The 23,382-nt window shown below is 36.4% G+C and overlaps 1 protein-coding gene across 3 annotated transcripts in view; it reads left to right on the forward strand.

Annotated features, from left to right (window-relative positions):
* adgb (androglobin) overlaps positions 1 to 23,382 on the forward strand; it is a 204,956-nt gene that overhangs the window by 44,100 nt on the left and 137,474 nt on the right. For 2 of the 3 annotated variants that reach the window (XM_039747534.1, XM_039747535.1), the window contains exons 8-13: positions 2,384 to 2,562; positions 11,260 to 11,382; positions 14,289 to 14,380; positions 17,480 to 17,654; positions 18,838 to 18,916; positions 20,250 to 20,379. In XM_039747534.1, coding sequence (XP_039603468.1) covers positions 2,384 to 2,562; positions 11,260 to 11,382; positions 14,289 to 14,380; positions 17,480 to 17,654; positions 18,838 to 18,916; positions 20,250 to 20,379 — 778 coding nt within the window. Of the gene's footprint in view, positions 1 to 2,383; positions 2,563 to 3,027; positions 3,206 to 11,259; positions 11,383 to 14,288; positions 14,381 to 17,479; positions 17,655 to 18,837; positions 18,917 to 20,249; positions 20,380 to 23,382 lie in introns of those variants that run through there. The other variant, XM_039747536.1, reaches the window with a different exon arrangement.

The raw sequence follows: 23,382 nt of genomic DNA on the forward strand, positions 1-23,382 counted from the left end.
ACTTCTTCCACTTACGGATGATGGAGGCCACTGTGCTCACTGGGACCTTCAAAGCAGCAGAAAGTTTTCTGTAACCTTCCCCAGATTTGTACCTAAAGACAATCCTGTCTCGGAGGTCTACAGACAATTCCTTTGACTTCATGATTGGTTTGTACTCTGACATGAACTGTCAACTGTGGGACCTTGTATAGACAGGTGTGTGCCTTTCCAAATCATGTCCAATCAACTGAATTTACCACAGGTGGACTCCAATTAAGCTGCAGAAATATCTCAAGGATGATCAGGGGAAACAGGATGCACCTGAGCTCAATTTTGAGCTTCATGGCAAAGGCTGTGAATACTATGTACATGTGCGTTCTCAATTTTTTTATTTTTAATAAATTTGCAAAAATCTCAAGTAAACATTTTTCACGTTGTAATTATGGGGTGTTGTGTGTAGAATTCTGAGGAAATAAATTAATTTAATCCATTTTGGAATAAATCTGTAACATAACAAAATGTGGAAAAAGTGATGCGCTGTGAATACTTTCCGGATGCACTGTAAGTTTGAATTTCCCAGAATATCCACAAATTTTGATTTTGAGTTGTTATTTAGACGTTGCACTGTCCTTGGTTTAATCTGTGATTTTATTGTATGTGTGTGAGATGCTTTTGCACTTAATAAACTTATTTAAAAAGGTAAAGACAAGACTTAGTTTAAATTATGGGGAAATGCTTGGCTACCAGAAGATTGCCAGGGGCATGGTTCCCACCATGATTATACAGGAAGGACTGGGTTAATCCAGAGGAAGAAAGAGAGCAAAAATAATTTTCAACAGGAAATGTCTTATGCATGCCATTGTGAAAACTCCCTAGTAGGAAGACCACCCTGGAAGTGGTATGGTTCTCTGGCCAGAAGTGACCCAAAGATGGAGTTTAAAACTATTTAGTCCCAGATATCCATTGAATTGCAGAATCAGAGAAGTAGGGTGAGCACTCAACTGACTGAAGGAAGACAGGCTCACACTTGGAGAGAAAGAAAGAAACACAAGGTGATAGTAGTACTTATGAAGTAGTTGTAGTAGTGAAATGACCAAGTCACTTCAGCAGAGAGACAGGGATTCAGAGTCTACTCATGCATATGTACTGAAGGGTTTTGCTTCAGTTCTGTTTATTTATCTCTCTCTCTCTTTTATGATTTTTGTGCCCTGTGGTGCATAAGGCAGAAATATAATGAAGCCTAGAAATTTTTCAAGTGCCAGTGGTTGTGCTTGTGTCCAATTCATACCCAGTAATTTAATGTCTTCAATAATGTTTTACACCCAGGTCGTCCTTGGTCTGCCTGTTCAGCATTTTCCATGAAGGGAAATTGTATGGCCTCTTTGAGTAGTCTGCTGGTGGATGTTAGATGGCCAAACCAAGCCAGGTGTCTTTCCTGTAGTTTGAGACTGATGGGCTGCTGGGAAGCTCTTTTCCAGACCATATATATGGTGATCATTTCTTGCAATTGTATGTGCATAATTTGATGTAGGCAGCGTGAATTAAAGCCGTCCAGTTTACCACTTTTTGCCTTTATGAGGGACCGTGTCTCAGCTCCACATAGAAGAACTGGGATGATAACTCTGCTGTATACTTTCACCTTGGTGTATATGGAGACCTCCTTGTTATCTCATATTTTCCTCAACCTGCTCATGGTGGAGGATGCCTTGCCAATGTGTGTCTTGATCTTCGCCATAGTGTTGTTGTTGCAGGTTAGCAGGCTGTCAAGATAAGTGAAATCTTGAATGTTGTCCACATGATTAACACTGATGTATAGGGAGAAGCCTGAAGTGTTTATTTCCATCAATTTCATTTTTTTGGTCCAAATAAACAGTCCTATTTTCAGCCCAGTGATTGCTAGGTAATTAATCTTGTCTTGTACCTTTTCTGCATTAGCCTCAGTTATAATGACATCATTGGCAAATTCCATTGATTCCAATTGGTTGTCGTCTAACTGTTGTAGCCAATTCCAATTACCAGTGCTGTTTATTTATACAGTACATTAATTTCTCATTGTATATATATTTCCCATCATTACATATATTCTTCCCAGTAGTACTTTTAAGAAGAAAGCACATTTTTGTTAGCCTTTGGTCTCCTTGATGTTTGTCTACATTTAAAGATCTGGTACTGGGTTCCTTCTGTTATGACAAAGATACAATACAATGGTAAAGCTGAATAACACTGCTTTATGCTGAAGTTAATGGTTATTATTTAATTAGTGCATATTACAATTGTTCTGCTTTCCTCCAATGTAAACATTTGTACAGCATTTATTTTTATTAAAGATCCAAACAAGTGTTTGTTTTCATATAAACAGAAGATCCATGCTATACTGACAAAGCTATTTTCTGACATTTTTCAGGTTGGGATATTGTGACAAAATATGGAATCTATTAAAAGAAACAGTTCCTCAATTTACATTCCCAGAAGAAAATACAGAAGAGAAAGAATCTGTGGAGTCAACCACTAACATGTGCCAAGAAGCCGAAATCAAAAGTGAAGTTACAGCTGTCAGTAAATTGCCTGAAAAAAATATCAAAGGTAGATTTTTCCACACATTAAAATAGCTATAAATAATATGTCACTGTTACTGGCTTAATACTGTAGATTTAGGAAATGTGGGTCCATGTTAAAAGTAAGTTAATCTGAAGTAGCATTGTTGCTGTTATATTAAAGGTTTATTTAGTTATTTCTTTTAACAGATTTTGGGTGATTAAGTGTAAAAAAGGGGCATTTTATGACACAGCCACTCTTGAGAAAAATGTACAAATCCTTTAATACTTTAAGTATTCAATAAGCTATGGTATTTTGACATTTCTCTGAATAAGGCATTTAAATATGAAGTATACTAGTTCCTTTATTTAAAACCATTTAAAGGGGAACTGGTTTAACCAAGAAAAACAGGCCTTACATTGTTGCTGTCATCAGTGTACTAGTAAGCGACTCACAAATATATCTATAGTTCAACTAAAACGCTGTCAGCTGCTTTGACTAAGGGTCCTTGAAACTTGAAAGAAAGTTATTATTGAAATATGGTCTACAAAACTGCAAGATGCACAACAGAGAAGAATAAAAAAGGATTACTTTATGAGTGGTGTAAATATTAGTGCTTGTAGCTTTCGAATTCTGACCTTGGTATTGCCTGAGTGGAGTTTTCCCATATTCATGATGGTTGCTTCTCAAGGTAATCTGTTTTTTTAACACATCAAAAAGAAATGCTTGTTGGATTAATATGGAACTTTAAACTGGCCTATGAGAGTAAATGTGGATTAGAGCAGTGATTCCCAAAATCGGTCCTGGGGACCCACTGTGGCTGCAGGTTTTTGTTCCAACCAACTTCCGTTTTTCATTGAACTCTCAGCCTAATTAAATGAGTAGTTATTTCCCAGTTTCTGAGTTTTTAAGTCAATGTAGAAATTACAAACTAAGTTTGTTTGATTTTTATTAAAATGTAATAAGCAGTTATATGGGGAATATACAATTTTTTAAAGTCATTAATCGCATTTTCAACCAAATTTTCATTCTGCTGTTCTGGTTATTTAATTGATTTTTTACTAATTAGCGGGTCTGACTTTGAATTTGTTGCTGCATTCATCATCCCAGGTGTCAGCTGGTTGTTAATTGTCAATATTAGGGGTAAATGAAAGGAGCAATCTACACAGGAAAAGGAGAAATCAAGAGAGTTAGTTCTACGTATTTATTTATTTCTACTTAAATCACATAGAAATATTTCTAAATGTCTTATAAATGTAAAAACATACTGTTTAAAATAAAAAAAGACGACCTAATTAAATGAGATCAGTTATTATTGATTATTACCACTGATTGTAAATCTGGTTAGAACAAAAACCTACAGCCACAGTGGGTCCCCAGGATCGTGTTTGGGAACCACTGGATTAGAGAATGTGTCCTGTGTTAAACTGTTACCATGTCTAATGATGGATCTTGGCCATGACCGTGCACTGGAATAAACAAGTGAAGAAAATTGGTGTAAGGTTAAATATTATTTTCAACCTTGTGATAGCTCATATCTTTAGTTTATTACGTATGTAAGCTCTTGCAATGAGCATGCTGCCTTCAAAGAAGACAATGGACTGGGAATAGAAGCTAGCCAAATGAAAAAAAAAACCAAAAAGAATACTTGAAAAACAGTCAAAGGTCAAAACCAGAAGAAGCTTAAATCTGGTGTCAGTTGATAAATTAAGAAGCAAAAAGTCAGAAATGGGAGCTAAAAACCTAAAGATTCTTTTCTTTTTGAAGTCCCTAAAAAATATTTTGTTTTAGAAAATATCCATCAGCTTGGACATCAGACTTAACATGCTGCTTTCTTAAATACAAATCACACGTATGTTACACGCACAACATGATCATGGTTGGGAAAACCACACGTGAGCTAGCTGTGCCAGCAGTTAATGATGAGACAATGATTTGCACAAAATTGAATTTGCAGAAACACTTAGGGTATCGCTAGTCTAAAAAATGTTGAGTCTGCGGACTTTTGCAACTACCAAAATTCATGACATTAACACTGGAAAAGAAATGATACTTTTATATATATATATATATATATATATATATATATATATAAAATCCTTTTTCTCCCTCTGTTTTCATATGCAAACTTTTTCTTCATGTACAAAATCACTGGGATTTTTTTTTGGATTTATGCATGTTTGGAATAGTGAGGCCACACTGTATTTTTATCTTATCGCTAATCAATCATTTGTCAAGGTATACAGCCCCCGCATACTATTTTTTCCCCCGCGTTACGTCAATGCATGTCAGGCTGCCCTATTAACATTTTCTAAAACATGGAATTGGCTAGCAGCAATATTTCCAAAAGACACTTTTCCACTTTTTCAGAGAAATTTACAGGTCCTAAAGGATTTGTGCGGTGTTGTCAAACCCATAAGGAGCAATATTCTTTGCTTTCCAATAAAGTAATCTGAGTTACAACTACCCCAACTAAGAAAATGTACACTTCTACTTGACCCCAGAACAAATGTGAAATTACATCATGAAATTTATCTTAGAGACCCAGGGAATTACTACAGATAACATAATATTTGTAGAACTGGTCCATTATGATAAAATACCAAAAAGATTTCTGGAGTAAAAAGTGCTAAAACAACTCTCCCCTCCTATTTCCACTGCTTACCACATTTACATTTTTAGCATAGCTTCACTCACCAGACCTTGTACCATCATTGTGAGATTTCTCCTCTTCCTAGATGGATTGCATATTCTGAAAACAGCATGCAGAGCTGTAAACTTCACTCACAAATAATCTACGATGCATTTTTATTTTGACTTCAGTTCTGGGTCAGCTCCTAAGTAAGGAAGGCATCATTTTATTCAAAGAAGGAATTCAGTTAAACTCTTGTGAGCATGTTTGAAATTTCCCTTTGAATTAACTCACCACAAGCCAAAATGATTAACAAGTTCTTGTGTCTGACGTTGGCTTTTTCTATCCTGTGGTCTCTTCTATGTATTTACCTTCTCTTGAGATACAACCTGTTTGTCAGCTTGGTGTTGTCTGACTGCATCTTGCCATATGTTACTGAGCATCTCTTTACTTGTTCTGTACTTTATGGCTTAGTTATCACTATTGTAGCAGTAGGGGGCGCTATCACTCCCTTCAACCCTTAGGTACCAAGCCAAACACCAGGTAAAAGTGCAATAATTCTTCTTTATTATAATAATTATGTGCACAAAGCACCCTCCACTCCACACTACTTATTAATAAACAAATCACAATAATCACTAATAATCAATCCTCCACTCCCAGCCGAGTTGCCCTCCTACCACCCAGCTCAGCTCAACGCTTTGGTCTTTCACTGTCCTTTTTATAGTCCTTGACCCGGAAGCATTTCCCCCACTCTGTCCATGTGACTTGGAACACTTCCGGGTCAGATAAATCCTTCTTTTTCTTGACCCAGGAAGCACATCATTCCCTTCATCCAATTGACTCTTACGTACTTCCTGGGCGTAAGGCAAATAGTCTCTGTGCCTCCCTGCAGTGTCCTCTAGCAGGCCCCAAGGTATCCAGCAGGGCTGGGAAATAAAAACAACATTGTCCAATATTCCCTGCTGGCATTCGGGGCATCTCCACGTTGCAGGGAGGACTCCACCTGGCGGCTTGGGGGTATTGGCTGGGATAAGCTGCCGGCCATATCCCACACTATGTTAGCAGGTAAGTAAGTAAGGAAGTACTACCATAACAATGTCAGTTGGATGATATTTAATTTGGTGACACTCATATAAATAAAAGATTATTCCAATATGCGTCATAAGGACAATAGTATGTATACTGGGTAACACTTTTTTTCTTCTCACATGAATCAATATACAGTAGATGAACCTTTTGTGCTGAATTCAAATATTTAATCAGAGTTTGTCTATCATGCCAGGATTTTGCAAGTGACACAAGATTAAAATTTACAATAAACATATACTTATACTTTATATACATTCTCACCTAAAAGGTAGAAATGGAAAGTTATAAAATGTTCACAAACATAAATAAAACATGTTAATCCTAAATTAAACTTTAGAAAACTATTTCTACTGCAGCCTTAAACATAATGCTTCTTCATTAGATCCAAAAAAAAAATCACAAATCTGATCAGGATTATAGAGCAAGTATTTTTTTTTATCCTACAGTCCTATTCTGTTTAGATATTATTGATAGATTTTAAACCCGATCTGACACTGAATTGTAAGCCTGACTGATGAGCCCTTGTGTAACTGTATGATGCAGACTACATTGCTCCTCTGTAGGCTACAAAACCTTTTATTTTACTTGGATACTGAAGAAGAGCTTAGCATAGAATATCCTGAAATAACCTGCAACTGTTATCTATTGTTTGTTATTTTTCATGAGTGAAATTAAAAAGTTTAAAAAATGATATTGTGATATAGTTTACCTGATACGTTTTTAATCAACATTTAATATTGCCTTTTAAGCATAGTTTGGATTGTTTGAAATGTGCCTTTTCTACCCTAGCTTCTGCAGCCTTTTGTCATGGCTGATGTGAGAGTTGTACTGCACTGTTTGCACTCCACCTCTTAAGGATATAAAAGAAACAATTTGTTTCTAAAGTATGCCCCTGGTGAATACTCTTCTTACTTGTGAAACCCACTATTATTGAACTGCAGAATAAATAAATGAACAGGCACATAAATAAGGCAAATTTGTGAAATGAACCCAAATTTTTAACAACTTAAATATGAGTAAAATCAGTGAAAAATTTTATATTTTAATTAGAAATAAAGCAAACATTTGGAAATGAAAATCTCTTAAATGATGTACAACTTAGCTCTTTTTATGCTCTATTAGCACACCTTTATCAATCAATCAATCAATCAACATTTATTTATATAGCACATATTCATACAAAAAATGTAGCTCAAAGTGCTTTACAAAATGAATAGAAAAATAGAAGACACAATAAAAAATAAACATAGGTCAACATTAATTAACATAGAATAAGTAAGGTCCGATGGCCAGGGTGGACAGAAAAAAAAAAAAAAAACCCCAAAGGCTGGAGAAAAAAAAATAAAATCTGTAGGGGTTCCAGACCACGAGACCGCCCAGTCCCCTCTGGGCAATCTACCTAACATAAGTCAAACAGTCCTCTTTGTATTTAGGGTTCTCATGGAAGGACTTGATGATGATGGTCACGTAAACTTCTGGCTTTCAGTCCATCAATATTGGAGCATTATGATGCTTTGAGTAGGTGGTGGTGGCACAGGCAAATAGTTTTTCACACCACTGTATATATATCCATATTATGACCACCATGCCACAGAGCCACCAAACCCCAGACAAAATCATACCAAGATTGTCCCGGTTTCTAATAAATGTCTTTTATTCACAAAGATTCCTTTAACTGGCCTCTTCTTTTAGCATGGCCCAATACAGCACAGCAAAACAAACTTTTTATTCTTCTTTATCCTTCACTCCCCCGAATCTTGTCCAGCTCCTCTCCCAACTGTGACTCCTCTGTAATAAAGCATAGCTGTCTCCTCTATCCCGGACCTGGGAGTACATCCCGTGCCATGAAACTTTTCCTCAGAAGCATTTCCATGTCCTATTAATCTCTTCCGTGACCTCTGCTGGCACCCATGGAACCTAACAGGGCTGCCACATGGGACTATAGTTCCCAACATGCCCTATGGGTATTTGTAGGGGTACTGTAACCCAGGGATGCTGCCATCTACCCTTTCTGGGGAGTAAATAACTCGAGGCTTCCCTTATATTGCCATTTCAGCCTGTTAAGCATCCTTTATCAGTCCTTCCGGGATGTCAGCATGTCCACTCCTGTCCATCTCCTGTTTGTGGCAGGGGCCACCCTGCTTATTTGGTAGGCCGACCTCCCGTCCAGGTTTTGAACCAACCCAAGTGAAATGCCAGCCTATGCCTGCCATCCATTGCAATACACAATTTCTTTGGTAGCCTCTGACACTTGACATATTATACGTGTAATGAATCAGTACTCGGCAACTGCATAATAGCCAGTAGGCTTGCACAAAAAACTCTGCACCATTTTTTTTTCACTTTTCTACTATTTTTCTAGGTTGTTCAATTAACAACCATTAAACATACTTAAGGTCTATTTTGTTAACTTGGAATTTAACATATACTGTACTATACAGCATAGGAAATCACAGCAACGGTTACTCTCACACTGGATAAAAGAAAAGAAGCCTTCCTCACCTTATAAAGGCTGCACAATCAAAACATTGCCTCTCTACCTTTCTTTTTTTCCTCACTTTGGATATAATGTTTACCTTTTACAGATGCATGCTAACATAGCCCTTCACTACCACTAATATCTGTTAGTCTAGAAATAACTAATGTTAACATGGAGCAGAGGACAGACTGAACCACTTTAAATTCTAGATAATCATTTAAATCACTTTGTCAATCACAAAATATATACATTGCCATGATGTGAAATTTTCTGTTTACCTTTTATTGGCTTTCTATTGTTTTGTTAGTTTGTTTAACTGAGGATCCTTTCATGAGTTTGAGCCATCAAGAACTGTTATGTATGGTTCTCATAGGAATTAAATGTAGTTGAATGTGCATTTAACCTTGTTAGAGAAAGGTGAGCAACCCTGTATGTTGTATCCATCACAGTCTCATACTAGACATCTGAGTTGTCACAGAGGTCACTCCATGTAGATAAAAAAGTGTACAAGCCTTCTAGCAATTCTATACTTAGCTCAGCTTGTGCAGTGGTTGACAAAAACGGTAGCTGGTAGTATTAGTTGGAATTCAGTAAGTGGTAATCATTCATTGACAACACCTTCTCTTAAATCTAGTAGAATATGTTTTCATTTTTAGAATTATTAGGAGGAAAATGTGATTAAATCATTAAGCATCTACTTTACTAGATATGCATTAAAAGGATAAAGGTTAACAGTTATGTCAGCAGCTAAATTGGGTTTTGAATTGTTAAATAAATCATTATCACACTCTTTGGGCTGTTTGCAGAAAAAAAAATTGTTGAAACTCTTCATACTTAAGATTGTATGCTTTAGGCCTCATGTTATCAGTATTTTTTTGGTTTGGTTTGTACATGTCTTCAACCATTTGTGGTTATAATAATAATAATAATAATAATAATAATAATAATAATAATAATAATAATAATAATAAATGTGACTACATAGCTCATTAGAGTATCAATTTAGAGTATCTAATTTCTAAAATCATCTTACAAGATTGATAAATAATCTTGAATGGTTACTTGAGAAATTATGTTTTATAAGATACTAGCTGAAATACCCAGCACTGAGGAAAGGAAAATTAAGTGTTTTGGCTTTTTTTTTTTAAATTGTTTGAGAAAAATATAATAAAAAAAAAACCCACAACTTTAAAAATAAAAATAAATTAACAAATAATGAAGACTCACTAGTGTGCTTGTCTTGCAGTCTTGTATGTATTTTATCATCCAGTTGATGCTCGTAACCGGCCAACTCTATTTAATTTCCAATGCAACAGGGGCGCTGTGGTGCTCAAACATAAAGAAAGCTGGCAGTCACCTCCAGTTCGCCCTCTGGTGGTCATTCAGAGTGTCAACTGAATGATAACATGCATACAAGACTGCAAGATCACCCCCCACTCCACCCTACCCAGAAGGGGGTGGGTTAGAGTTGATTTCACCCTACAGTATTTTTAGTCGACCAATGAGAAATATGTTTACCAAGTTTCATGAAAATTGCTCCAGCCATTTGGAAGTGATGCTTGAACATACATACATACATATACACACACACACATACATTAACTTTAATTTATAAAGATTTCTAAATGATCATTGCAGAGCCATAGCTCCTGAGTGATTGAGAACAAATGATCTTACCTTAAATCTGATAAAAAAACAGATTTTGATAACCTGACAGGTCATATGACTACATGTGTTTAAAATAAATGTAAAATGTTATATGGCATAATTCAATTTCAAAAAGATCCATCAGTTCAGTCTAGTTTAGTGGTGTGGGAGCTGGAGCCTGTCCTTGCAGTATTAGTTAGAAATCAACCCTTGGTGAGGGGCCACTTATTCATGGGGCACACTCACACTCACACACACACACATATGTCCAGTAACCCTATTAAGCCAATATGCACATCTTAAAAATGTGGAAGGAAACCAAGAGTGTCATGAGAAAAATTCCACCTAAAGACCAAGTGAATGTGGGAGTTCTTAGGCTACTATGCTAACCACTGTGCCACAAATGCTGTATAAATTAAATTTTATGTGTGGTCTTATTTATTAACTTTTCTTATTGGGCATCATTTGTATTATACATGAAATGATCCACTGACCACGTGCAAGGCAGTATTTTAATCCTTTACTGTTTATTAGCATCTACTGACTTGCATACCCATCTTACACATGTTAATAAAGACTTTATGTGCCCACTTTATTTAATACTGAAAACTGTGCAGTTCTGAAAAATAATTGTTGTAGTTTATCTGAGCTATGAACTGAAACAAATTCAGTAATTTAATGTTTTGCAGAAACTTTTCAATTACCACCAATGTACAAAACTGTTTTTGTTTTTTCTGTTTACTTTTTAGTCCTGCTTTAGTATCATCATGGTGCTCAATGAACTAAACACAAAAAATATTTGTTTTAGAATTTTATCATGAAACTTAACTTTCACTAATACGTACAAAAACATGTATATACTGTAATGACGTCAAGTATGTGGTACTTTGTCTAGATAAGTCTGAAATGAAAGATGTGCTGAAGAAAAAATCAGATAAAGAAAAGGAAAAAAAATCCCCATACTCTGCTCAACCTCCTTCAGAGGCGCAAGCTGCTCCATCACAGACCGGCCAAGAAAGTAAGTTGACTTAAGTCAATAAATCAGATTTGTAAAAATCAGTGTAAACCAATTTGTTTTTTCTGGCAGAATGGAAAACAAAGTAATCATGATAGTATGTACTGTAAAGAGAAGAAAACATGTATAGAATACAGATGATACACTTAGGAACTAGATTGATAATTCTTATTGCCCAGCCAAATAATTATTGTGCACGAGCAACTCAGACATGTGAACTAATAAAGAACAGGGCAGGAAGAGACAGTGACAGATCTGATTGTTTGAAGGACATCGGCAATGGAATCAGTTTAATAACAGAATACAGAAGACAGCAATGGGAAACTTTATTGTAGAAAATGTTATAAAGATTTCAGACAATATGAAATAAATGCATGTCTTAATACATAAATAACAGATAGGTTGCTGTGGAAATAGTATGAAGCATTATGCTTCAGCATTTTTAGAAAATGATACCAATTCTCAACAAAAATATTCTAATGCATTACACAAAAGTCAATGTCCTTTTTATCAAAGAAGATATGAATATAGGATAGCTTTTTTAATGTATAATTCTATTATATGTTATTCCTAAATACTACATTCATTCTTTATTTTAGGATGGAGAATTAAACAGTTTTTGATGTTGCTTGCACACAGCTAATAAGTAGTCAGCAGCTATACCACATGCACTTCAGAACAGGTCATCCACCAGAAGCTAAACATATTTGGTTCCCAGCCAGCATCTTGGATGGGAGACCATCTAGGAAAAGCTTGGGTTGCTGCTGGAACAGGTGTGGGTAAGGCCAGCAGAGGGTGCCTACCCTGTGGTCTGAATGTGGGTCCCAATGCCCCAGTGTAGCGACACTGTGATCTAAAAATCGTACTGAGAGGTAAAACTGAGTTCCTGACTCTCTATGGTCATATAAGATCCCTGGGCATTCTTTCGTAAAGAGTAGGGTGTATTCTAATGTCCAGGCTAAATTGCCCTCCATGACCTTGTCATTCTGGCCCCCTAATCATCTCCTTTCTCTTATTGTCTATCACTCTCACCACTTCAACACCTAACAGCCAATGTGTGATGATCATAAAAGAGCAAAAATGGCTGTCGTTGCATCTTCCAGGTGAAAGCTACACATAAGTAGTGGTTGAAGTGGCTCCCCACGTTAATGTAAATATGAATTATTTTTTATTATGAAGTACTCTCTTGTATATGCAGATATTCCCTCCTTCTTGTTAGTTAGTTTCCAAAACCTCTCCCGAAAGGGTAAAATCCGAATATTTTGGACAGCTCTCCCCTCCTGGAAAAGACATTAAGTAAAATCAAACCAATGTATTAAATTACCCCTGACTCCAAATTTTGCAGTGTATAATGGTTTGAATTTCTCTTAACCGCTATAGACAAGGCTGGATTCAGACCCCCACAGGCCCATGAGTGACTTAGCTCCTTAACAGAGAGCTTATCATATTTTTTACAATCCAGTGCACAGACACCAAGTTGTTTTAATGCAGCATGGTATTTCTCACTCTTTATTTTGCTGTGAGACTCAATTGCTTAATTGCCACCGGGAGTAAAGGGGTCCCCTTGGTCACTTCGGCACATGGATACTAATTTGTTTAATCATGCTGGGGTGGGGTCCCTCTTGGTCATTCCAACTTGCTAATACTCAAAAGTTTCATTGAATGGGGTGGGGGGTTTGGTGGTACCCTTCCCCTTGGTCATTTTGACATCTAGATACTCCATCCTTTCATCTATCAGGTGGAATGCAGAATTGGCGAAAAGGCTCAGAAAGCACTGATGGTAAATTCGCCCCTGTTTATAGGCATAAACATCATATCTAATCAAACATTAACGACATATTTATTTAATGTCTTACTTAAACAAAAAGTCATAGGCATGCTTAATTAAAGTCTTTGTAAAAATCTAACCAAAATCTTACCTGTAATCAACGGTGTTGTGCAGTGTTTTACACTACTGTTTGACACTTCTGTGTGGAGTTTCTCCAGGCATTCCAGTTTCATTCCCATCCAAAAGAAGTGCACGTTAAGCCAACTGGCCTGTCCACATTAGTTCTGTTTGAGTGTGTGTGCATTTAAATGGACTTCTGTTAAGCAATTGTGGAAAGGAGTAGGAGAATTCGTGTTATTTTGTGGTTGATTTGTTTTTTTGTTAGATCTTCAATCCAAATGAGGGATCTCTTCATTTTCATTACAGCCCTAGCACTCACTTGACATACTTTATTCACAGTTTTCAGTGTACCAGCAGCTCAATTTTCAAACATCTTTTTGTTAATATTTACAAAAATTGAAATTGGGCATGATATGATTTATTTATTCCTGACTGATCTACAAAATATCAGAAATGATGGCTTTATTTGTGTTTTTAATCAGGAGTTCAGTAGCTTTTTATGTATGTAGGTATGTATATAAATTAAACTGAATAAATGTGCAGAGCATTGGGTCAATTTACCTCATGGCTATTGATAAATGACTAGAGATTTGTTGAATCACCAATTTGATTCACTGTAGTTAAATTCAAATCAAAATACTGTTCAGTAATCTCCATTCAGTCCATGTGTAAAGCCAATCAGATTAGTCATGGTATTATACATTATTACAGTATTAAGAATTATATAGATTTGATTAACAACTTAAATGTAGCTTACTATAGTTAAGCTAGCCAGCCACTCTACCTGTCAGGCTCGGGGTCATTGGTTAGGGCTAGTGAATAGTTTGACTTTTTGTCAATATTTTTCATTTCAAGCCATTTGAAAATGAAAGCCAGTTCTGCATTTTTTGTCTGTTCTTAAATCTATTTTAATTAGATTGACTGAAGGGTGTTATACAGAATATATCATTGCATTTTTTATGTTTGTATTATATGTTTTTACTAATTAAATATATGGTTATTTCTTATCATTAATTACTAGGTATTACAGGATCCCAACTCCCACAAATGGTTGTTTGTGCCATCTTTTTACCTCTTCAGCTTTCAGAGAAGATTTCTGTCCTTGGCTTGATGGTATGATGAATGCATACTGTAGTATTTTATTTGTTAGTAAAAATGTTCTGTTTGAAATAACATTTTTAGAAGTTTATGATTTCATATGGTCTTAATTATTATTGTGGTATTCAATCTTTTTTTTTTAATTTGATTTAATACTCAACACAGTGGTGATTGTATAATTAACCTTGTTCTTCCAGGGTTTCCCTGCCTGTGTCTTTGTTCAGATAAGTAACATGTACTGTCATCAGACACATCACTCCTGCTTTCACAGATATGGTCCCATAAATGAGTCCGAATACGTACGAAAGGTCTCAATAAGTAATGCTGGCTAGTAGCTCAGAGTTTAGTACTGCTGCTTCACTCATCCAATGTCCTGTGCTCAGATCCTACCTCTGGTTCTTATCTGTGCAAACGTTTTACCCTCTCCACACTTCTATATGTGTTTTCTCATGGGAACTCTAGTATTTCTCCCACATCCCAAAACACATAGGTGCTGAGTGAAATGGTCATTCCATATTAGCCATGTCTAAGTGGGCCCTATGATAGACTCTGGCCCATCCACACTTGGGTAATACTTTTCACCAAAGTTGCCTTTGACCCCTGCAACCCTGAATTCCATTAAGCAGGTGTGAGAATATTATGTTGAAGACAAAAACGTGACAATTTAGTTACATTTCCTGATGACGGTTAAAAAAAATGCAACACGTATTCTATTATAAAATAAAGGTTGACACAGAGTCCTGCGGTGGGTTGGCACCCTGCCCAGGGTTGGTTCCTGCCTTGTGCCCTGTGTTGGCTGGGATTGGCTCCAGCAGACCCCCGTGACCCTGTATTCGGATTCAGCGGGTTAGAAAATGGATGGATGGAAGTTGACACCAAAGGGATATAAATACTTGGTGTTGTAACGTATAAAATGTATTTTGAAAGGAAGTCTCTTCAGGTCAGGTCAGCTCAGGTTAGGAAACATGCACTGATACAGCACATTGCCGCTCCCACCACATAACAAAACACCTCAGAACAACACCTGGAAAAGGAAGACACATGGTCCAGTCCCACTCCCTGGAAATGACCATCTATCTGCCACAGTCAGGTGCTATAGGGGTGTCCCCTTGGCCTCGTCCAGCTGCTCTGCTCCTCAACAATGAGTGTCCTTGTCTCACAACAATATAGCAAATCACGAAGCACCAGGACTCTAAAGACTTGGACCTTTGTCCCTTTTGCACAGATATTGGGAATGCCACCCTCCCCTTTCCAGCGACCTCATGACCCCCCAATGCTCTCCTAATCCGTCTACTGAATGAATGTCACTGCAGAGGTAAGTAAACTTCTTGACACGGTTGACAGTCTCACCGCAAACAGACACACTCTCAATGGCCGTGCCCAAGACATCTTATTCTAAACTGATTTATGGGCTTGAAATGTATAGATAGATAGATGGATGATATTTCAACATAATAGAAGGATGCTGACACTATTGACAGCTCAGCACTGTTTATAATGCTTATAACTTAAAAGTTCTAGCTTTTTTTTTTTTTTTAAACTAGGGGCTTCATGTATAAAACCTTGCTTAGATTGCATACTAAAATTTTGTTTTCGCTTAAAAGGCAAAAACAGTGCACACACAAAAATGCTGGGTTTATAAAACCACATGTATGCCAGGTCACAAAACTAAGAATTTCTTTTTAAATCTCAAATAAACTTAAAATTATGTATCCATGTACGCATTAAGCCACTCCCTATCACATTCCTTTAGCCTCCCTGTCTGAATATTTATGATTGAATCATCTTATCACCGTATCAGTTTGTCCATGTTCCTGAACGGCATCCTTATTTTCAAACCATGGGAGAATGCAAAAAATGAAACTTCACTGAAAGTGTGCTATTGACATACAGCAAAGTCTAAGGAGTGTCCAGAGGGCCTAAATCTTCCTGTGTATATGCGTGTTCACCCTGCAATGGATTGGCATTCTGTCCAGGGATTGTTTCTCCTCACACCCCTGGACTAGCAGATTAACAGAATGGATCAGTGAATGCCATAATCTGTCCTGCCCAATGCAACTCTCACATGCACATTGCCAATCCTTAAAAAGATACAGGAATACTCTGTACAGTCTCAAAACACTGTTTCAGACTTGAGAGGGGTTATTTCAGCTTGAATATGTTGAATTCAGTATTTTCCAGTTTTTACACCCCTGAAAGATGCTGTTGGCAAAACAGATCATTAGTATTCAGCACTACAGTGAATGAAACTGTAGTGCGCATGACTGCAGTTTATGCTGGCCTGTTCAAACAGCGGCGTGACAGTTTGAGCAAATCTTTACCACTCATCACATTTATCTGTGTGACTAAGTATTTAAAAAACAAAAATGTGATTTTGATGGAGCAAAAAAATACCAGAACGCACTCCAATGCTCAAGTCAGTTAACTAAGTAGAACCCAAATTTTACAATTTGCATGCATTCTGTAATTTCTTAAAATAAAATTAAAATAAGAATAAATTAAAATAAGAATTTATTTTACCTATTTTACCACAATTAAATTATATTGACAAATAAAGTTAAAAACATTAAGTTTTCTTTCAGTTATATTTTGTTCTTGATGACTTGTAAGCTGATTTAGACATCCTAGAGCTGTTGTGTTGGAGTTGTGCACTGAACTGGAGCCTACATTATAGAGACCATCATGCAGAAATTATGCAATCCCTATTTTTTTACAGGTTTAGAAAAAATGGGTTTAGATAATGGAGGGATGGATGGTTGAATGGACATCATCATTGACATGTAAAATTTAACAAGATTTTTTGTTTACTGCATTAACCTGCTGCCTGAAGTCGCTAAAATGCCAAAACACCAAAAACGTCTGCATTGGATTTACAGATTCCATACTTCACATAAGACTTAATGGATTCCATATCCCAAACACCCCATAACTTTAAGCCAATTTCAATGCCAAGTTTGGGTTTCATAAATCCTGACTTTTGAATAAGAAATGGCTTATGCACATTTCTGAGCGTAATCAAGTTTTACAGTATACATGACGCCCCATTTAATTTAGAATGCATTTTTGATAAGGTACAATGATTATATCACGATGCCTATAATTGTGTATTTTCAGGCTGATTCCTCAGAGAAGCTGCGCCAGTATGGGCTGTCACATCTATATAGTCATCCAGTATTAGTGACTAGAACAAGATCTGGCCCCCTTGTTGTTCCTCCAAAGCCTCCTGCTCTTCCAAGATGGAAACTGATACGCCAAAAGAAGCAGATTATTGTCACTGATGAACCAAAAGGTATCTCTTTATTGTTTTACTATAAACTAAATTACCACTAAGCCTTAATGATATATACAATCCATAGCATGATCTCCTTTCATTGCACACATCTCTTAGTTCCGTTCCTTCTTTAAAAATTTTATAACTATACTCACCCCTTCTACATGCTGCAACACAGATCTGCTTGCTAATCCCATTTGTCATCTCTATCCCATCTTCTTTCTTGTGTACTCAATCACTGGCTCTTTGTCTTCTGTTTCTTTATTGATATTCTTTTCTTACTTCACATACAATATTCTTTCTGCCAGATCTCTCTGCAACTTCATTTCACTTTCATGTTGTTGCTTAATTAGCACTGTCTCCCGCTAGACATTTTCTGACTTCTATCTTTTAATATTATAAAGACCTCTTTCTTTAATCTAGTTTTGCTTGAATTTTCTGTGGCATCAATCCATCTAATAGTGAGATGTGGAAATCTCCATTGCAAAAGGTCCAGAGTTGGAGGGTCAGTCATCAGTGTATCCATTCCAATATAAATTGGATCTCCCCTTTTCAGTTTTTCTCCTTCTGGGTCTGCTATGTGCACCATGCTTCTTTCCTTGATTACATACTGATCTTTCATCCTGGTTTCTATTTAGACCTTATTTTACAGTACTGTGATAAGTGGATGGGAGAAGGCAATGGTGGATGGTATGTATGCTGACCGGACCTCTGTGCTGCCCTGCTGCTCTCAGATCTGACCATAGTAGTGAATCTATATGTGGTGCATTTGTTACACTTCACTACTGTTGTTTTTTTTATTAGTTTTACTGTTACTATTTATTATATTTATTTATTTATTACTATTTCAAATTATTGCTATCCATTGACTTACCTATTATTTATTTATTCTGTTATTTTATAGTATAGTTCTTTATCTGTCTTTACTTGTGTTACACTGAGGTTGTGGAGACTATTATTTCATGCCACTGTATGCTGCAATACTGCATGTATGGTATGACAATAAAGCCACTTGACTTGACTTGATGTACTCATGTTCAACAAAGTTCAAGTTTAAAGATACTGTAAGAAAAATAAAAAGCAAAACAAAAATTGAAAGCACTGCAAAAGCAAAATAAAAAATTGTTTTAACATAATGGTAATGGTAATACATTTTAATGAGATAAATAACTTATCGATCAAATCAAATTTATATTTGCAGAAAACCCACCTAAGAAGCCTGAGCAGTTTATTGAAATCTGCAGCCCTTTTCTAAATTACAAAGTAAAGCCCTTGCAGCCGTAAGTATCACTTACTATACTTCTGTTTTCTTGATATTTTTTATTTTGCAAAATATATATTTTAATATTTTGAAAAATATTGAAAATGACTGATTCACATCTGGACATGAACAATTTAGTTTAAAAAATGAAATCTCTCAGATGGATGTTTTACAATATTGTGTTTGTAATGAAAAATCTTTGAATTCTGCCTGTTAGGAGTATAGAAGCTTTTGCAAAGTGTAAGTTACTTACAAATCATAGATAAGATAGGGCATAAAGGTAACTTGATTATAATTATGATGCAACGAGTGATTGGCTGGGATTACAAACAGTTGCTGGCTATAATAAGCCCAAGTGGCATGGTATGACTAGTAAAAATGTACTTTTTGTGAAAAATCTGAATAAATTCTATTGCATGTTTGAGTGGTGGCTCTGAGGCTTGGGATCTGCACTGGTAATCGGAAGGTTGCTGGTTTGAATCCCATAAACGCCAGAATGACTCTACTCCGTTGGTCCCTTGAGCAAGGCCCTTAGCCTGCAATTTCTTTATCCTGGATATGACATTAATCTGCATCCACCCCTGCAATAATGTCCTCCAACAGAGGGAAATCTTGGAGGTTGGTGGCAGGATTGGCATTCCAGGCACCATAAGAAAAACTCACACTGTACCTTGTGGTGCTGAGGTGTCACCCACTGCACTCCAATCCAGGTGGTTCATCGTGTGGTGGGTGTGGCAACGTGCTATCAGTGCATGCTCCCAACCTCTACTCATGTTTGAAAGCAGTGATGTAATTAAAGAACAGACAAAAATAAATTGGAAAAATTATGAATATTTCACTTGCATACATTTTGCAAGAATTAGAAATACTATTGGACCACAATATCAAATTGTAAATCCAGGCAACACACAGGAAATCTTATGAGCATGCAGAAGCCGGTTAGCACACTTTGTTTCACCTCAGTCCTCATCACTGAAGCTCCTGTGAAATGTGTTGCAGAAATCAGAAGTCTCTCAGAGTCACTGACATCTCATTTTGAGCAGTGGTTACTCAGTACAATTAATAACTAAGTCTTCCCAGCATAACTCTACATGACCTTAAGCACAATGGGATGTAAACCCTTCAGTGATCTCAATGGCCGCACTTCTGCCCAAGCACCTGCTTTCAATATAAAGTTGTATCCTTCATTTACTGAGCTGGTTTCTTTATTTTGCCAATTACCTTAGCAGATTGGTGTATTCTTTTACAACAGTGGTAAAGTAGTATATTATTAGTATATTATCAATGTATAACAAATTAAATTTGATATTTCTTAGTTTACATTAATATTTAAATGTTTTTATTTAATGCAGAGAATTGCATCATGCATCAGTACGAAAGGAGCCTAGTCTTGTTACATTCCCAGAAAATGAAGAAAATGACCTGAATAACAATGATACTACTGAGACTGTGACAGTTCTTCAGTCCCATGATGCTCTTGAGGTAGGCTAATGTGCATGGCCTACTTTCTCAGTTTTTTTTTTCCACCAAATCCTTGGATCACAATGCAGCTTTTCCCCTTGAGAGGTGGTCTCATTTTAAGCCCATATTGTGTTTTAATACAGAAGAAGACTTGCAGCAGAGTGCTACATACCAAATCGTCCAGTACTTTTTATATTGCATGAGGTTACATGTTACAGCTCTTTTTGTATAAGTGAAATGTATAGGAATTATCCTCAAATTGTACAGATTAAACTTTGAAATAGGTTTGCCTGTGATGACATGTTCTGTATGTCTACTGAGGCCTCGAATGTCTTACCCTTCCTGGGAAAGCCTATGCTGCCAGTGGCTAAACTAAGACACAGGAAGACCACATGTCCATGATATTTCTAATCTATTTACTAGTAAATTAGATGCTTAGCTCATTTATTAGTTTAAAGGAATGTCTTCCACAAATAATAATTTGTCAAAGACATTTACATTTCTTCTCCATCAGTTTTGTTATTGCTGGTAGCCTTTTAAAAAAATGGTACCTTGTCTCTCACGTCTGTCCTTGTCTGGATTACCTTGTAGGGTTACAGAAGGTCAAGCTGACAACCGTATGTTTCCATTTTAGCAATATCTATTTAGCAAGATTTTCTTTTAACATCCTAAACATTCTGAAATGTGTTCACTTTGGCCCTTAAAAATTTTAATTCATTCTTCTTGGCTGTATATCTGTCTCTTTATAAATTTAAAAAAAGAATGGATTCAATTAACTAAATGTGCAGGTAAGTTGCTTTGATCCAATAGTATAACACCCCTGATAACTGATTGGTCCCAAGCCAAGCCAGATATTAAAACTACCATGAAGGAGTGATGTATAGAGCAGAAGAACACTGAGCACCACAACCTATGTTTCCCATATTCATATTTGTTTCATTCAAAATTCTGAAAAACAGCCAATTAAAAAAAAAGCACCTCATGTATATTTTTTCACTTCCTTTTATATTTTCCATTTTTGGTAATTGTAGTAAAATTATGGCGCACAGTGGACTGTAGTGTAATTCCAGGTGGTCTTTCCCATCACTGCTGCTGAGTTTGGGTTATCTGCCTTGTCTCCTGACTGGACCTATCATACCTTTAATAAAATGACATTTAATGTGATAGTTAACAAATACTGTAAAACAATATTTGATTTTTTTTTTATTTATAAAAGAAGCATATTACGATGGGGGCATTCATTTATGGCTGCGACGCATTTACTGTAGGCAAGTGTATAACATGGAAAACATTGGTGATGCTTGGCTTAGGGAGTCCTGCATCTTGTCGCTGTCTATGTCAAATTTAAATATTCTTCCTATGCCTGTACAGTTTTACCTGCTGAGTATTCCTGTTTTCCTCCCACTTCCCAAAGATGTGTTTATTAGGTTAAATTGCAGCTCAAAACTGGCCCCATGGACATGTGTGTGAGTGGGCCTGGTAGTAGACTGCTTCAGCCCTTCAACTTCCTAAATTGTTATGAACTACAAAGCTATGTGATGACTGTGTGCTGGTACAAACTTTATTTTACATCATGGTGATCAATAGTGGTCTCGATTTCAAATCACTTTAGGAGTATACTATATATAAATTGTTCACTTGTTCCTATAGCTAGAACACTAGAGTACCTAGTCCTGGGGCCTCATGTATAAACGGTGCGTACGCACAGAAATGTTGCGTAAGAACTTTTCCACGTTCAAATCGCAATGTATAAAACCTACACTTGGCGTAAAGCCACGCACTTTTCCACGGTATCTCATACCTTGTCGTACACAAGTTCTCCACTCGGTTTCGACTGGCAGCACCCAGCGTCGAAGCAGTGCTACTGTTCCTGTGTGGTTACACCTTATTTTCCTGACGCGGCTTTATAAATACACTGAAACTAACCGCATATTGTTTATAATTGTAACGCATCTGATTGTAATTAACTTGTAACAATATAATGGTCCAGGGAACAGCCATAGTATTCCAAATACCATAACTGCTTTAGAGTTGTTACTCTCACTTCTCCTTCTTCTTCTTCTTCTTCTTTCAGCTCCTCCCGTTAGGAGTTGCCACAGCGGATCATCTTTTACCATATAACTGTCACTGCACCACTCGGAGTATTTATATCACTGTATCTGAGTGTGAATCACAGCAGCAGCTGATCGGAAAGAGAATTATCGGTATACAGCTTTAAGGACACGCTGTCTCAGCCACTGCAAAACGTTTCAAAGCCTTTCCTGTACAGACCTCGCGGTTCAGAAACAGTTTCATCCCAAGAACTTTAAATGCACTCAATCAATTGCTCCTTGTAGAACTGTTTGTACTTATAAGTACAATCACCCCACTGTAAACTTGCACTACAGTTATAATATCGCACAACCTGAGCCACTTTATAAAGCGCGTAATTACATATGATGACGATATCATTTTTAAGGTGAAATGCAGCAAAATATGTTTATTAAATTATACAGATAAAACTTTAACTTCATTTAAATAATCTATATTCTTTACTGGGAGTGTCGTTAAGGATAGAATAATTAAACATGTACTACAAAGATATTTCAATGTTCGTCACACGTTTTGAAGAATTGGTGCTAAGCTTACAGATGGCTTAACTTCTATTACAGAGCTGATTGTGTGGCGATCGGTTACTTAGGGAAAGAAAAGCAAGGACTGCAGTGGCGGCTATGCCAATATATATTGAATATAAAACTGAAAAAGAAAATAACAACACAGCTAAAAATGCAGCGACAAATTTCGGATTCTGTGTCCAGTTGGAGGAAGAGAGCCGGTTTAAGAAGCAAGTAGTGATTCACACACATAGAGCACATAGAAGATCAAATACAAAACAAAGCATTTAACGTGCCACTTTAATTACGATGTGATTTGAGAAACTGGTTAATTAAACAATTTTAAGATGAAGTTTATGAAGTTCTACTTTAATGACAAAATAAACTACGTGATTAAAGTGGAAATGTCAAGATTGAAGTTGACATTTTG

The sequence above is a fragment of the Polypterus senegalus genome, chromosome 3, assembly GCF_016835505.1.
Source record: "Polypterus senegalus isolate Bchr_013 chromosome 3, ASM1683550v1, whole genome shotgun sequence".
NCBI lineage: Eukaryota > Metazoa > Chordata > Cladistia > Polypteriformes > Polypteridae > Polypterus > Polypterus senegalus.